General features: G+C 38.7%; 1 protein-coding gene across 3 annotated transcripts in view; it reads right to left on the reverse strand.

The window, feature by feature from the left end:
• Positions 1-14,628, reverse strand: part of Znf451 (zinc finger protein 451) — a 58,861-nt gene that overhangs the window by 17,360 nt on the left and 26,873 nt on the right. Inside the window, exons 1-8 of one of the 3 annotated variants that reach the window (XM_051153023.1) lie at positions 12,527-12,626; positions 11,740-11,777; positions 11,098-11,248; positions 10,257-10,383; positions 7,113-7,266; positions 6,338-6,485; positions 3,561-5,146; positions 423-563 (exon numbers count right to left, since the gene is read on the reverse strand). In XM_051153023.1, the coding sequence (XP_051008980.1) occupies positions 423-563; positions 3,561-5,146; positions 6,338-6,485; positions 7,113-7,266; positions 10,257-10,383; positions 11,098-11,189 (2,248 nt within the window). In that variant the 5' untranslated portion in view covers positions 11,190-11,248; positions 11,740-11,777; positions 12,527-12,626. Of the gene's footprint in view, positions 1-422; positions 564-3,560; positions 5,147-6,337; positions 6,486-7,112; positions 7,267-10,256; positions 10,384-11,097; positions 11,249-11,739; positions 12,088-12,526; positions 12,639-14,628 lie in introns of those variants that run through there. The other 2 variants (XM_051153022.1, XM_051153021.1) reach the window with 2 other exon arrangements.

Raw genomic sequence — 14,628 nt, forward strand, 5'->3', positions numbered from 1 at the left:
ACAGTTTGTGTTCTTGTATTCTGAAAGCCTGACACATGACAGATGTTGAAAAACGAATCTCTCTTCAATGTGTAACAAGACACATGAATTTTGGTTTGACAAACAGCTAATACTTACCATAAAAATATGTTAACAACAGCAAAATCTAGGGCCAGCCGTTCAGAAAACTCAGTCGGTAAAGGTGCTTGTCACCAACAATGATGACCTAAGTAAGAATCATCCATGGAACCCACATAACATAGGAAGACAATCAAATCCCACGAATTGTCCTCTGACCTCCACACACATATAAACATGCCTAAGTAAAATAAATGTAAACAAGTAACTGCGTTCTCATATTCTATTCAGGGAGGCTCAAAGGAACCTTTCCAAATAAACCACATTCTCGGAAGAGGTACCTCTAATGCTTTCCTTAACCATACCTTGAAAGCCCCAAATAAACGTTCCTTGATTAAGATGCCCAGGTAGATGTCCAAAAAAGTTTGACCAGTTATCGAAATCTACAAAGACTATATGAGTCATGGTTCGCAGGTAGTCCACATCTGGAAGTTCAACTTCCTCCTCTAAGAAAAAAACAAAACAAAACAAAAAAATTAACATTAATTCAGTAAGAATCGTTCATAAATATCCTAATCCCTCAAGTCTAATGTTAACTGTTCCTATTATGGAACCTTTTCCGTATATAGCATTTTACACTTAAGCCAGGTAATATTTAGGATGTTTCACACTTGATCGTGTCTTTCTTAAACTACCTTTTTAATGTAAGGTCTTGGTGCTTTTGTTTTGATTTGAGACAGAATGGACTCAAACTCACTATGGTATCAAGATTGGCCTTGAACTTTTGATTATTCTGCCTTCATATTCCAAGTGCTAAGACTACAAGCATGTACTACTATGACTGGCTAAGGCTTTCTTTCGAGTCATTTGTATTAGAAAATTTTTTTAAATTATTGAAAATAAGGTTACTTTTAACAAATTAATGTATTAGGTCAAATAGAAGTTTAAAATTTAAGACTAGTAGAATTTCTCTATCCATAAATACTCAGTGTGCGTGAAAAATATTCATGGACTTATAAAATAATCTAATAGAATGCAGAGTATCAACATTCAAATGAAATCCTAATGTTCTAACTAGGAAGGCTCAAAGGGACGTGTAAAATGAATAAAGCAGAAGCACAAGTTAGGGGCACACACCTTCAACCCAACATTGCCGAGGCAGGAAGGAAAACCAGAGTTTGAAGACAGCCTGGGGAACCCGATAAAACCCCAGAAACATAATTTTTAAGGTTACTTATCAAGAATGCTCTTGTCACGAGAATTTGCTTTTCTTTTCTTTTTGGTTTTCTAAGACAGGGTCTCTCTGTGTGTAGCCCTGGCTGTCCTGGACTCACTTTGTAGACCAGGCTGGCCTCAAACTCATAGCCATCTGCCTGCCTCTACCTCCCGAGTGCTGGAATTAAAGGCGTGCACCACCACTGCCCGGCTGAATTTGCTTTTCTTAATCTAGACTGATTTCTCAGCAGCCCTCTGACTTGAGGAATAAACACCCAAAAGAGCCTAAATAAGGAAACTTCAAGACCGGATCCCAAGGGTGCCAGTACAAGTTAGTACCTACTTCTTGCTTCTCTCAGGTTCTCCTTTCATTTCCCGTTCTTCAGTTCTTACCCTGCCCACGTTCAAGCTTCTCCACCACAACAAGGCCTTATAGCGCCCAATGGAATTCATGTAAGCCCTGGAATATTTTTAAATGAGTGGTCTCTACTAGGACTAACAGAGGCCTCTTCAATGTATCACTACCACCCTCTCCTGTTTCCAAGCCATGTTACATCTTCAGGTTCTTAGAAATCTTGGATTTAGATGCTACAAGTCATCTATCAAAGCAACAAACACGCATTCCAGCAATGAGAAAAGGAAAGCACAAGAGAACATAAAATGGAATGGCTACCGTTTTACTTTTTTGGAACTAGAATTAGGCCATGAAAGACTTAATGCCTTCTCACTGAAAACCCACAACTAAATATCAGACCTATGTGCCCTACAAAGCAAATCTGTGGAAAGCCAATGGTCTATAGCTAGGTGTGGTGGTGCACATCTACAGTCCAATAGCACAGAAGCTGAGACAGGAAGGCCACTTGAACCCAAGAGAATGAGAATGGTCTTAATAACAGTGTAAGACACCATTGTCAAAAAATAGATTGATGGTGAGTAATAAAAGTTTAACCAGAGTCCCAAGAGCCACCCTAACCCTAACCCTTGTAACCCTAACCCTCCACACATGCCACCAGCCAATTCTGAGCCTAGGTTACCTCTTGGCCCAACAGAAACTGCAGCAGGGGCAAGAACCCCAGGAAACTCTAGGTATGGGCCTAGTGCAGAGGGCTTTGCAGGCCCCTCCTTTTCTTAGTACAGAGGCCTTACATCAGGTGGACAGATTATGACAAGTGTTGTAAACTATTACTTGAAATAGTACTAAAATATTACTTTATAATAAACGTAAATAATGTTAATAAAACATGAACTACAGATATTTTATTCTATCAGCCAAAATTTGGTTTCTACTCTACGTTTTACAGTTCACCAGGCTAATATCCAAGTCTATCAACTTACTGTATCTAGCTAAAAATAATTAAACTTTTAAATAAAGACCTATTGTGTTTACTTAATCCAATCATATGGAGGCAAAGTTCAAAGGAATATAAAGGAATTCACATCCCAGCTCCCCACTCTCATGTCCAGCTATCACACTTTTAGCTTTACACCTAGTCACTATTTTAGCTGGGCATGACAGGTTGTGACTGTCATGACAGCACTTAGGAGGCAGAAGACCTGGCACAATTTCTAGACCATCCTAGCTACAAAGTAAGCTCCAGGACAACCTAGGCTAGTATGTGAGATCTAGTCTTAAAAAACAAAACCAAGGTAAATAAAGATTTAAATTTTTAAATAATGTTTAAATTTTTATTTTATGTGTATTGGTATTTTGCCATCATGTATGTCTGTGTGAAGGTGTTGGGTCCCCTGGAACTGGAGTAAGCTGCCAAGTGAGTGCTGAGACTTGGGCCAGCGCCCTCTTGGCAGAGCAGTCAGTGCTTTTATCCACTAAGTCATCGTTTCAGCCCCAATTTTTTTAAAAATTTAAAACAAAAACAAACATGAACAAGATACAAGAGATTCATCTAGGGCTGGTGATGTAGCTCAGTGATATAGCATGTGCTTAGCAAGTACAAGACAAAGATACACACACATTCACACACAAAGAAAAACAAAATTTGTTTTTTAGTGAACCTTCATATTTTAAGAAAAGTATTATTTTTAAGGTTCAGAATAATTCCCAAATCTTTTAGAAAGAGTACCACCATTTCTCAAAACTCTTTTCTGTAAACGGGAGATCTACTCTATCACGTAAAGACAGCACAAGCACAGATCCGTGACAGGTGCACACTGGCTGCAGTCATCGGTAGGTGCTTCTGATGGCAGCACTCACTCAGCTTTTACTGGTGGGTACACACATGTAAGTTCCAGTGTGAGTGTGACACTCGCCCCGCTCTGTGAAGCCGTACCTATATTCTGGCAGTTTATGTCACGCTCAGGTCCTTTTTCCACATCTGAATGTTTCTGATAGTTCACTTGCTTCAGTTGTTTCTCGGTATGTGAGACACTAGCAGCAAACGTGCATGTGCTTCCTCTGTCGGGTCCAACATGAGTCACATCAGGTTTCTGGAAGGTGCCATGCCTTCTGTGGAAGTGCTGCTGAGCACTCTCAGGGTTAGGAAATGCTTTGGTGCAGGTGCCACACTTGATCACATACTGCTGTTCCTCATGACTTTCTTCTTTTCTGTGCACTTGATGGACATGAGTATTAATGTCCGCTAAAGTCTGTGCTGTCGCTGAACACGATCTGCAGCGAAACCACAGTTTACCTTTCTCTAGCATGATTTGTAGACATCTATCGTAATCTTCCTTTCTGTTGACTTTACAGATGTAACTCTCATGACAACCACAGCTTAACAGATTACTGGTTTCTATTATTTTAAAATCATCTTCAGTTTTAATTGAGGCTTTAGTTTTTTCTGATACAAACACATAATCAGTGCTGTGGCACTCCTTATAATGACTCAGAAAGGCTTCTTCCTTGCTGAACAAAAGATCACAGAGCCCACAGAAGTACTTGACCTTGATCTCATTGTCGTGTTCGTCTTGGCAGTGTCGGTACAGTGTTTCTACTTTATGGAAAGTCTTCCGGCAATGGGCACAACTGTATCGATGGAACTGGTGGCTTGTCAAGGACATGCAGTGCTGCTTTACACATTCCTGGGACTCAAACATATCTTCACAAATTCGACACTGCCACTTGCCCCTCAGAGGACTGTTTGTCAGGCAATGATCAACAACAGTAATGGGTGAAGGTGGTTTGTCAGCATTCGAATGACTCGCCACAGAGGAGGAAGGCAAGGCCTCATCTTCTACCCCATCCATCTCATAAAAATATCTATGCCCATTATGAAACTCAGTAACATGTGCCATGATGGCATCTTTCTTTATTAACTCCTTTTTGCATGTCCGACACCAAAAAAGAAAGTTATTTAAATGTGCCCCTCCATGAAACCGGCTCATGTGTAAGCGCATGACTCCAGAATCTTCACAAACCTTTCCACAAACTACACACTTGTAACACATTGTGTTTGCTGAGAAGACATGCTTTTCTACTGCATCTTCACTTGGAAACCGCCGGCTGCATTCACAAAACCAGGCTGTAACTGTTGAGCTCTGCCTCTGCACACAAGGTGCACCTCCACAGCTTTCAACTCCTAAGTTCATCTTCTTTTTTGGAATGATACAATGCTCTGCGCTGGACTCTTTCATGGATATAATTCGTTTAAGTGATGAAATTTTTGGTTGATTGAATAAATGTGAATCACATGGAGTCTTACTCCCTTCACTGATGTGGCAATAAAGTAAGACAGCCTCTTCCACTGTGTTAGCAAGTGTCATTTTGTGTCCTGAATTCTTGTGCCTTTGGGTGCTGGCTTCATCCACAAAGACCTGGTTGCAATCTGAACAATAACCTCTTACTATGAATTCTTCTGCAACCTGAGTAATGCTTTTCTCAGCTATAGCTACAGGTCCAGCATTTCGACAACGAACCCTAATTTCGATTTAAAAAATAAAAAAGTGTAAGTTTTCTCTGTCCTATGTAACAAGAATTTTAAAATAACAATAGAAATAAACAATAAAAGATATTTTGTTCAGTAGCGCAGTTACTCTACCATCATAAATACTTTTATATTCCCTCTATTTTATCTTTCTAATCTATATACAAGGGGTTAAAAGTAGAATCAATATTAAAAACACTAAGGTAAGCTTTAGAAAACCTCAACCAGTATCAAATGCACTGATAAAGGACCTCGAAGCAAATTAAATTCACAAGGTCATTAAAATACACAAATGAACACTATAAAATTCCAGACAATATTCCACTTTTTTGATGCTATTTTCTGGCTTCACTGAAGATATTTTGATTGGTTTATTGAATTCTGTGTATGTATTTATTTAACATGTATGAGTGTTTTGATTGATTTAACTATGTGTATGTATTTATTTAACATGTAAGGGTGTTTTGATTGATTTACTTAACTGTAGGAATGTATTTATTTAACACGTGTGGATGTTTTGATTGATTTCTTAACTGCATGTATGGATGTATTTAACATGGATGGGTGTTTTGTCTTCGTGTCTGGTTACTTCTTGTGCATCTCGTTCTCGGAGGCACCTAGCCCCTGTGAATGGAGTTACAATTGTGAGTTGCCATGTGGGTACTGGGAATTAAGCCCAGGCTTTCTGGAAGAGCACTCACAACATGCTCTTAATCACTGAGCCATCTCTCCAGCCCTGTTTTGTTTTGTTCCTCCTTTAGATAGAATGTCACCAATGCTGGCCTTGAACTTGTGACCCTTCTTCCTCAGCCTCCCCAGTGCCAGGCACATACCACAACTCCCAGCTCTACCTGTAAGAACTGATTCACTTATATCAGGAATGTTCTATCTGTATTTGCTCTTCTGCTGAGGAACAAGAATCAAAAAGAACTAGGTAGTGCAAGGCTGGGCAGCCTGAGAGTATGGACTCACATGTAAGAGCCTCTTGCCTTTTGGCTATCCTCCTGCACCCCCATGCTTCCCAACCACGCCTCTCCCCACGTCTCTCACTTCTCTCGTTATGCCAGATTCATACAACCTTATTTTATAGGAGAGATACATGGGACATAAATACCTTCTGAACCTTTCACTACTGAAGAACTCAGCAGGATTGCCTTACAGCCTAAGACTAGACCTGCACAAACCTGAAATGGGCAGTGAGCTCCATGTGGGAACGCAGAGTCTGGTGGCAGGCCACACACTTAACTTGAAATGGAACATCTTTGCACAGAGAGATCAAAAGTTTCTTTGCAAAAGATGGAAATGATATTGGACGTGCTGTTCCCTTATTATCTGAAAGAGCAATAAAGTATAAATTGCAAAGTAATTCGAACCAAGACTAACCCAACCTTTTTCTACTTTCCCTTTCTGAGTATCAATCAGTTAAGTAAAAGAAGTTAGTTATGTAGTAACTAAAGTACTAAGTAAAGTAAACTAAGTAAAGGAGACCATTTCTTATACTTAAACACAAAGAGTGCTTTATCCATAAAAGCAGTCTTAAATACAAAGGAAGATCCAATTTCTCAGACCTCCCAGATCTAACAAAAAACACAATCCTGAATATGTGTTTTCTTTCCAAGTTTCTTTCATCCCTCCAATAGGTAAGACATAGCTGGGTGGCAGCGGCGCATGCCTCTGATACCAGCACTCAGGAGGTAGAGGCAGAGAGATCATTATGAGTTTGACACCAGACAGGGCTACAAAGAAGTACCCTGTTTAAAAAAAAAAAAAAAAGGAAGGGATTAAAGCATACAGATACAAATAAATCTTTTTGAAAAATTCTGAGTTTAAATAAAAACAATCTCACTTTTATGGTTCTAAACTGATAAGCATAGCTAACAGAAAAATATTCTGGAAGGTATGATAAATTTGCAAAGATATAATTCATTTAGACAACTTTTCAGTAATACAGTAACATACCACCCAGTTTAAAGATATGATGGAAATGATTCTTTGCAGACATATGTTTCAGGCACTCATCCTTGGTGCTGAACAGAAGGAAGCAATGAGGACAAGCAAAGCATTGAATAATCTGAGGAAGAAGGCCACTGCTGTGTCCATCGGCTGCAGCTGCCTAAAACAAAAGGGAGAACCATGTCACAGCTAAGATCAGCATATAAATTAATAAAGTCAAAAAAGTAACTTTAAAATTTCCAATTTATCTGAAAAACTCCATGCCAATGTTACAATGAATATTTAATACACTTTTTAAAATTAAGTTTTAAAGCTTCTCATTTTATTTATTTGAAATTTTTCATACCAATTTTGGACTTTTCTGAGTATGAATTATGCAACTTTTACCATGAGCAAGATACCACAGGTAAAATTTAAATTTTCCCTCAAAATCAAATTATGGGCATCTTTCTTCTATACTAAAGGGCACTTATTTCCTATGCTCTTATCATTTCTGATATACAGTCATGTATACATAAATATGGCCATAGTACACACTTTCTAATGTTTTGTTTTTCTCTCTACTCTGGATTTTATTTAACTGATGACTATAAATATATATTTCTCAATAACCTTCTCTGTTTAATCATTTACAACTATACAGAGAAATTTAAAAAGGAGAATGTTACTGTTTTGTCAAATGCTATCATCTTATAAACTTTCATCCATAATAAATAATAGCAATTTCCAAAACTCTACTGGCCCCACTTGAATCCGTACATCTTACTGGCTGCAAACCACTCAACGGTGAAGATCTATTCTGATTCAGTCAACCATTCATTCTAATTTTCAGTGGTTTGGGGTCCAACTCTCCCCCACACTGTAAATAATGTAAAACTCCTTATAAATATGCTCCCATTTGTCCTAGTTACTTGGAGTAGCTCTATATAGCAAGAAGGCACGCATATTTGAACACTGAAAGGTACTGTATGGTTGCTTTTCAAAAAGGCTCTATCAGTGTATGTGCCCCTAAACTGAATGAACCTGGCAACAATAGCGATCAGGGATCTCTCTTGTTTTTCTCAGCCAAGCAGGTTCACACCACGACTATTTTAACTGGCACTCCCTGCCTGTCGCCACGTTTGAACATGTATTTATACACCTTTTAGGTAATGTGGATGTTGTTCCATGACTTTCCCCCGCATATCCTTTACAGTGGCTTTATTTTCTCCTCCTTTAACAGGACCTTGTTACTGCAATTACTTCTTTTACTCATTCTTTATTGTGGAAGTATTTCCCCAAACATCTATCAGTGTTTGCTTATGAGTACTTTAAAAGTTTAGATAGTCAAGTAGGTAGAACTACTCCATTGCTTATCTCAAACTCCCAGGGACTCAAGAATTATTCTTGCTGTCATCTCCCAGGACTGATGCTGAGCACATAGGTAAGCATGATCATGTCTGGCTAGATGAGTCTTGTAGCATCTATGTTTCCAACCTTTGGAGCGCCCTCTATTTTAAAATTAAATTAAAAATTGCACATTTGTATGAATAGGTATGTGTGGTTGCTGTATGTTCACCTTACTACTGACCTTCTTAAAGTAATTCACAAGACAAGAGAAGGACAGGAAATTTACATGTATACTCAGGACATGTCAAAACCACATGAGGTTCTGAATTTGTTTAGCAGACCATCCTTACAGTAAGCCCATGAGGCATCATTTTTGGTTTTTCTATTATCATCACTGCTACCACCATCTCATAATCAGAGACTTAAAGCCAGCTTTGTACTTCTGGCTCTGGTTCCGTGCTCTTTTCAAGAGTCCCTGAGATCCCTTGACTGTGTTTTAACTTGATTAATGCCCCAGAGAAGAAAAATTTAGGAAGACATTCTGAACTACATGGTCAGAACAATATAGACATTTACTATCAACCTACAAGTTTCTCCTAATTTAAGAGTCTAAAGTAAATAAGCAATTATAAATTCAACTCCAGGTTATAAGCAGATCCAAAGTGAAAACTGTTAAAAAGATTTTCTCAATAGAAATCAAAATGGAATTCTATATAAAATTTTATTATATTGTATTACTACAAAAGAAGTGCATATTTGCAGAAATCATCTAAAAATTGGAAGGAATAGAAGCTAGAATATCCAGGAACTTAAGCTAGAAAAACCCCCTTTTATCGTATTTCTGCCATATTAAAATAAGATACTACACAAGGGACAGTGCATGGCTCACTGGGCAAAGGTGCTTGGCCACACAAATCTGGAGACAGAAGTGTGAACTCTGGAAGCCTTGTAAAGCTGAAAGGAGAAAACCAATCAAATCTGAGGGGTGGAAACAGCTCAGTGGTTAAGGGAATGCAATGCGGACTGGAGAGATGGCTCAGAGGTTAAGAGCACTGTCTGTCTGCTCTTCCAGAGGTCCTGAGTTCAATTCCCAACAACCACATGATGGCTCATAACCATCTACAATGTGATCTAATGTCCTCTATTGGCCTGCAGGCATACTTGTAGGCAGAAAACTGTCTATGTAATAAATAAATAAAATCTTGCAGAGGCCCCAAGTTCATTTCCAGCACCCACAGTGGACAGCTCACAACTACCAGTAGCTCCAGTTCCAGAGATCCAAAAGTTTTTCTCTGAATTCTATGAGCACATGCAGGCATGCATATGTACATGTACATACACATGTGCACACACACACACAAACTTTTAAAAAAGAAGATGCAATTTCCTATCAGGTAACCAAAATCACAGAGCACGTTGAGTAAGGTAATTTCAAATATCAATGCCATAGAAGAATTTCTCTCTAGGACTGCTGGCGGATGCCTTTAATCCCAGCACTTGGGAGGTAGAGTTCACTCTGAGTTTGAGGCCAGCCTGGTCTACAAAGAGTCCAGGACAGCCAAGGCTAACACAGAGAGACCTGTCTCAAAAAACCAAAAACCAAAAACCAAAAAAAAAAAAAAAAAAAAAAAAAACCACAAACAACAAACCTCAAGTGTCCACAGTAACCTTGTACCCCAAGTCATTTTTTTCCCACTATTTAAATATTTTATTTATGTGCATCATTACTGATTGCAAGATTAAGAGCAACATGAAAACAAAAACATCCCAACTCTACAGTTATCTAGAAAAAGAGTGTCTACTCTTAGTACATGCTCTTACCTTAGTGGGAAGGTGATCCCTATACTGCTGTTGCGTAACAAAGTGCTCATAGCAAACCGCACACGCAAAGGAATTGGCGAGAGGTCCACGCAGTGTAATTGTTGGATCACATGGGGAGTGATCAAACCTACACAACCAAAAGAAGTGATATCAATCTGTTCAGTGAACCTGATCTACACCAACACACATAGCTCAGGAAGCCTTCCGCATTTCTCCTTGAGACATCTGTGAAGAAAAATGGCTAGAAGGCCCAAACTCCCAATTCTCCATCTTTCAGCTTTCTGACAAGGAGACAACAACAAAATCCTCTGCTTTCTCATGATCTTCTAGAAAGAAGCTCAGCAAGTCAATAAAATGGGCCACAGCAGAGTATTTAATTGTAAATGTTGACTTATATTAGTTACTTTGGAACGCTGTATTAGACTATGTAGGATAGATAAAATATCTGTAAGTCCTGCCTTCTGCAATTCATATTTATAGGCTGGATTTCTCTACAACTATTTCTTTTTTTTTTTTTTTTAAATTTATTTATTTTTTCTCTACAACTATTTCATCTGCACTATAATGCTAGAAAACAATCTAAAACCTTACCCAGCTTTCTAGAAAACCCAAATATAAATACAAGTAACACACCAAAATAGCATAAAACAAACTGAGTTTCCAATATCAAGCTGAAACCATACTGGTAAAAATATATCACAGTTCATTTAACAAAACCATTTTGAGAGCTGTTTGCTTGTTTTGAGACCCTCAATTAAATCTCCCACACTACAGGAAATAAAAACACCCTCCACCCCTAGAGGTCTAGCCTTTCATCTCTGCATCAGAGTATCCTACTTACCGTTTTAAATGTCCTAACAGAAGGTGCCCATTGTCAAACTCCTTGTTACAGTGCATTATAGGACACAAAATTGACTTCTCAGACCGCCGCATTCTGCCTCCACTTCGGAATGAATTTTTTGTTCCGGAATTAACTGCATTTGCTTTGAGTCCTATGTCATTATAACATAAGTTCTTAGGTTACTATTTCAGGTAGTGCATCAAAATAACGACAAAGCAATGGAGCCCAGCATCAAGCGGGTGGCCTACTTACAGCTAAGAGGTGTTCAGTCTTTCTTAGAAAATCACTTTAAAGGAAATAGCTATTGGGACACAATCACCTTCCCTCCTTTATATACACTGTAAAAGCCCTTTCCCTTGAATTCTTTTGTTGTTGTTTTTCCAGACAGGGTTTATCTGTTACACAGAGGCCTGGCTGTCCTGCACTCACTTTGTAGATCAGGCTGGCCTCGAACTCAGAGATCCACCTGCTTGAGTGCTGGGATTACAGGCATGTGCCACAGCGCCCAGCTTCCCTTGAATTATTTTCCCTTTAATCTAAACTCTTCAACTGGTTGAACTAACATCTAGAAAATTACCGTGACAGAACTAACATGAAAAGTAGGGTTCTGCTACGAGCTCTTGAAAATTCCAGATTACTTACCTGGAGAAAAACTGTTCCACAGTGGTCCTTCCAGGAAACTCAAAGAAAGCAACAACAACAAAAAGCTAGCCAAGCTTTAAAACAGTCTCATGGAAACACTTGAGTACAAAGTATCAGCACAGGCTGCACTGATGAATAAGCAAAGACAAATCTGCCAGATCTAACTTTAAATCCTAACAGTCACAAGCCCCTCCAGACACTACTTTACACAACAGCTAATAAATACCTAAAGAGCTCAGGGGCCAAAGAAAGTTAACAGCAAAACAGGCCACTGTAAAACAGGCTGTTGTAGAGCGGTACTAGTATAACTAAAGCTAAATGGTGTGAGAGTGTGTATGAGTGAGAGAGAGAGAGAGAGAGAGAGAGAGAGAGAGAGTGTGTGTGTGTGTGCAGGCACACACACACACGCACATCACATGTGGAGGCCACCCACCTTGGGTGTCCTCTAAGTGTCATTTCTTGGTTGCTGTCCATCTTTCTGTAAGCAGGGTCTCTCCATTGCCTGAACTCATGAGTAGGCTGGCCGACCGGCCAGTGAGCCCCAAGGATTCTCCTGCCTGTCTCCATAGCACTGGGGCTACAAGCACCTGCTACCATGTCTGGCATTTTTGATGTGGACTCCAGGGATCACTGAGGTCATTGATGCTTGTACCTGACTACCACTCCATCCCATTAACACTAAATTTCTCTACCATCTATGCTCACTTGTAGTGGAATCAAACCCACACTTTCTACCTTAAGGCTTCCAAGCCTGCTCAGGAACTGAAATGTGATCTCTAAGGAATACCTGACATTTTTAGCCACTGGTCCACGCACTGTCTTGCTGCTTCTGTTTCTGAATGTCCTTGAATAAATTCCAATTCTTGTAAACCATGAGCGTGATGAAAATCAATTTTTTCCTAGATATAATAAGAAAAAATCCAGTTGACTTATGATGACTACTGCTTCTTGGATGAAAATATTTTTGATACACCAATGAATAGAAATATTGAATATTCTTTATCCTAAGAACTCTACATCTAGAAATCTATATCAAAGACTATACATATATCAAAATAAAGTCTTATGTACTGCACTAAGATGTTGAGCCTACAGTTATTTGCTCTAAGTTTGCTACATACTTACATCTCCAACAATAGAGAGGTCGGTAAATTATAGCACATTTCATGCAAGTCAATAAACATGACCAAACATTTTTTCATGCTGTGATAACATACATTTGGAGGTCATGAAATGGTGTTAAATAATGACAAAATAAAGGAGCCATATCAAATTATATAAACTATATCTGAAGAAGTTTTCAAAAAGGTTAAAAACAATATTTAGACAAAATTAAGGCAATATTGTAATGGAACTATAAAGGATTGTTTTCATCTTTAAAATTTAGATACTTAAATTTTTCTAAGATTTTATATACAAAAGAGCTTAGTGAATACTTCAATGAAAAATGTTAATATTTGACACCCAGTAGCATTTACTACATGGCTGTACAAAGTGTCTGTTATCACAGACCCTGGGAGTTGGCATACATTTCAGAAAGGGGTGGATAACAAACATCTTTGGCTTTGCTCACTGTGTACTCTTCACTACTATCTCTCAGCCCTGCTGCTGCAGTGTGAGAGCAGCCAGACAATATGTGAACAAGTATAGTAACACCCAGTAAAGCTTTATTGACAAAAATCCATGTACAAACAAGTGCATTATGACTTCTGAAAAGATGTATATCTATTTAGCACTTTCTATTTACATTTCATATGTATATAGTTGTGACCAAATACTTATCAGAATTTTCTGAAAAAATTGCTTCTGTACCAGCATGTATTAACTTTCTTCTTATTCTCTAAACAACATAACATAACAACTATCACATGCTATTTATATTGTATCAGGTATGATAATCAGCCACAGTCAGGAACTCTCAATTTCCTAGGATCTAGAAAATAATATATGACCTCTTTAAACATATAATGAGATTTTCCATAAGAAAGGGTGTACAGGAGAGTTTTATGTCAACTTGACACAAGCTAGAGTCATCAGAAAGGAGAGAGCCTCAATTGAGAAAACGCCTCCATAGATCCAGCTGTAAGGCATTTTATTAATTAGTGAATGAGGCGGGAGGGTCTATCCCTCTGTGGGTGGGGCCATCCCTGGGCTGGTAGTCCTGGGTGAAGCAAGGAGGCTGAGCAAGCCACAGGGAGCAAACCAGTGAGCAGCACCCCTCGATGCCCTCTGCATCAGCCCCTGCCTATAGGTTTGTTCCCCTGTTTGAGTTCCTGTCCTGACTTCTTTCTATAATGAACAGCAATGTGGAAGTGTAAGCCAAATAAACTCTTCCTCTCTAACTTGCTTTTGGTCATGGTATTTTGTAGAAGCAATAGAAACCTAAGACAAAAGGTTAACTGAAGAGAACAAAACACTGACCAAGATTTTAATCTAAAGACAATTTGTAAAATATTGTTCCAAAGCACAGCCATAAAGAATTCTCAAAAAAGAAAATGTTGATATGTACTCATTTACATGTTCTACAGTCTAGTAGGCATGGAAATACTGGCTTTAGTATAAAAATTTTAATGTAGCATTCATACAAAACTTCTAAAGGCCTAATGTACTAGTGTGATTTTTTTTTTCCAAAAACACAAAGCAAATATCTCAACTTCACAAGCCAGCAGTTCTTTACTAACAAAGCATTACAAGAAAATCTTTAGTAGTAACAGCACCAAGGGGCTAGAGGATGACTCAGAGACTCATGTGCCACCTAAGCACGAGACCCTGAGCTCAATCCCTAGGACCCACATAAAAACCAGGCACAGTAGCAAGTGCTTATAATCAATCCCAGAGCTGGGAAGGTGGGCAGGCAAATGCCAGGCACAATGCCTAGCCAGCCTAGCC

This window comes from Acomys russatus, chromosome 11 (genome assembly GCF_903995435.1).
Source record: "Acomys russatus chromosome 11, mAcoRus1.1, whole genome shotgun sequence".
In the NCBI taxonomy this organism is placed as follows: domain Eukaryota; kingdom Metazoa; phylum Chordata; class Mammalia; order Rodentia; family Muridae; genus Acomys; species Acomys russatus.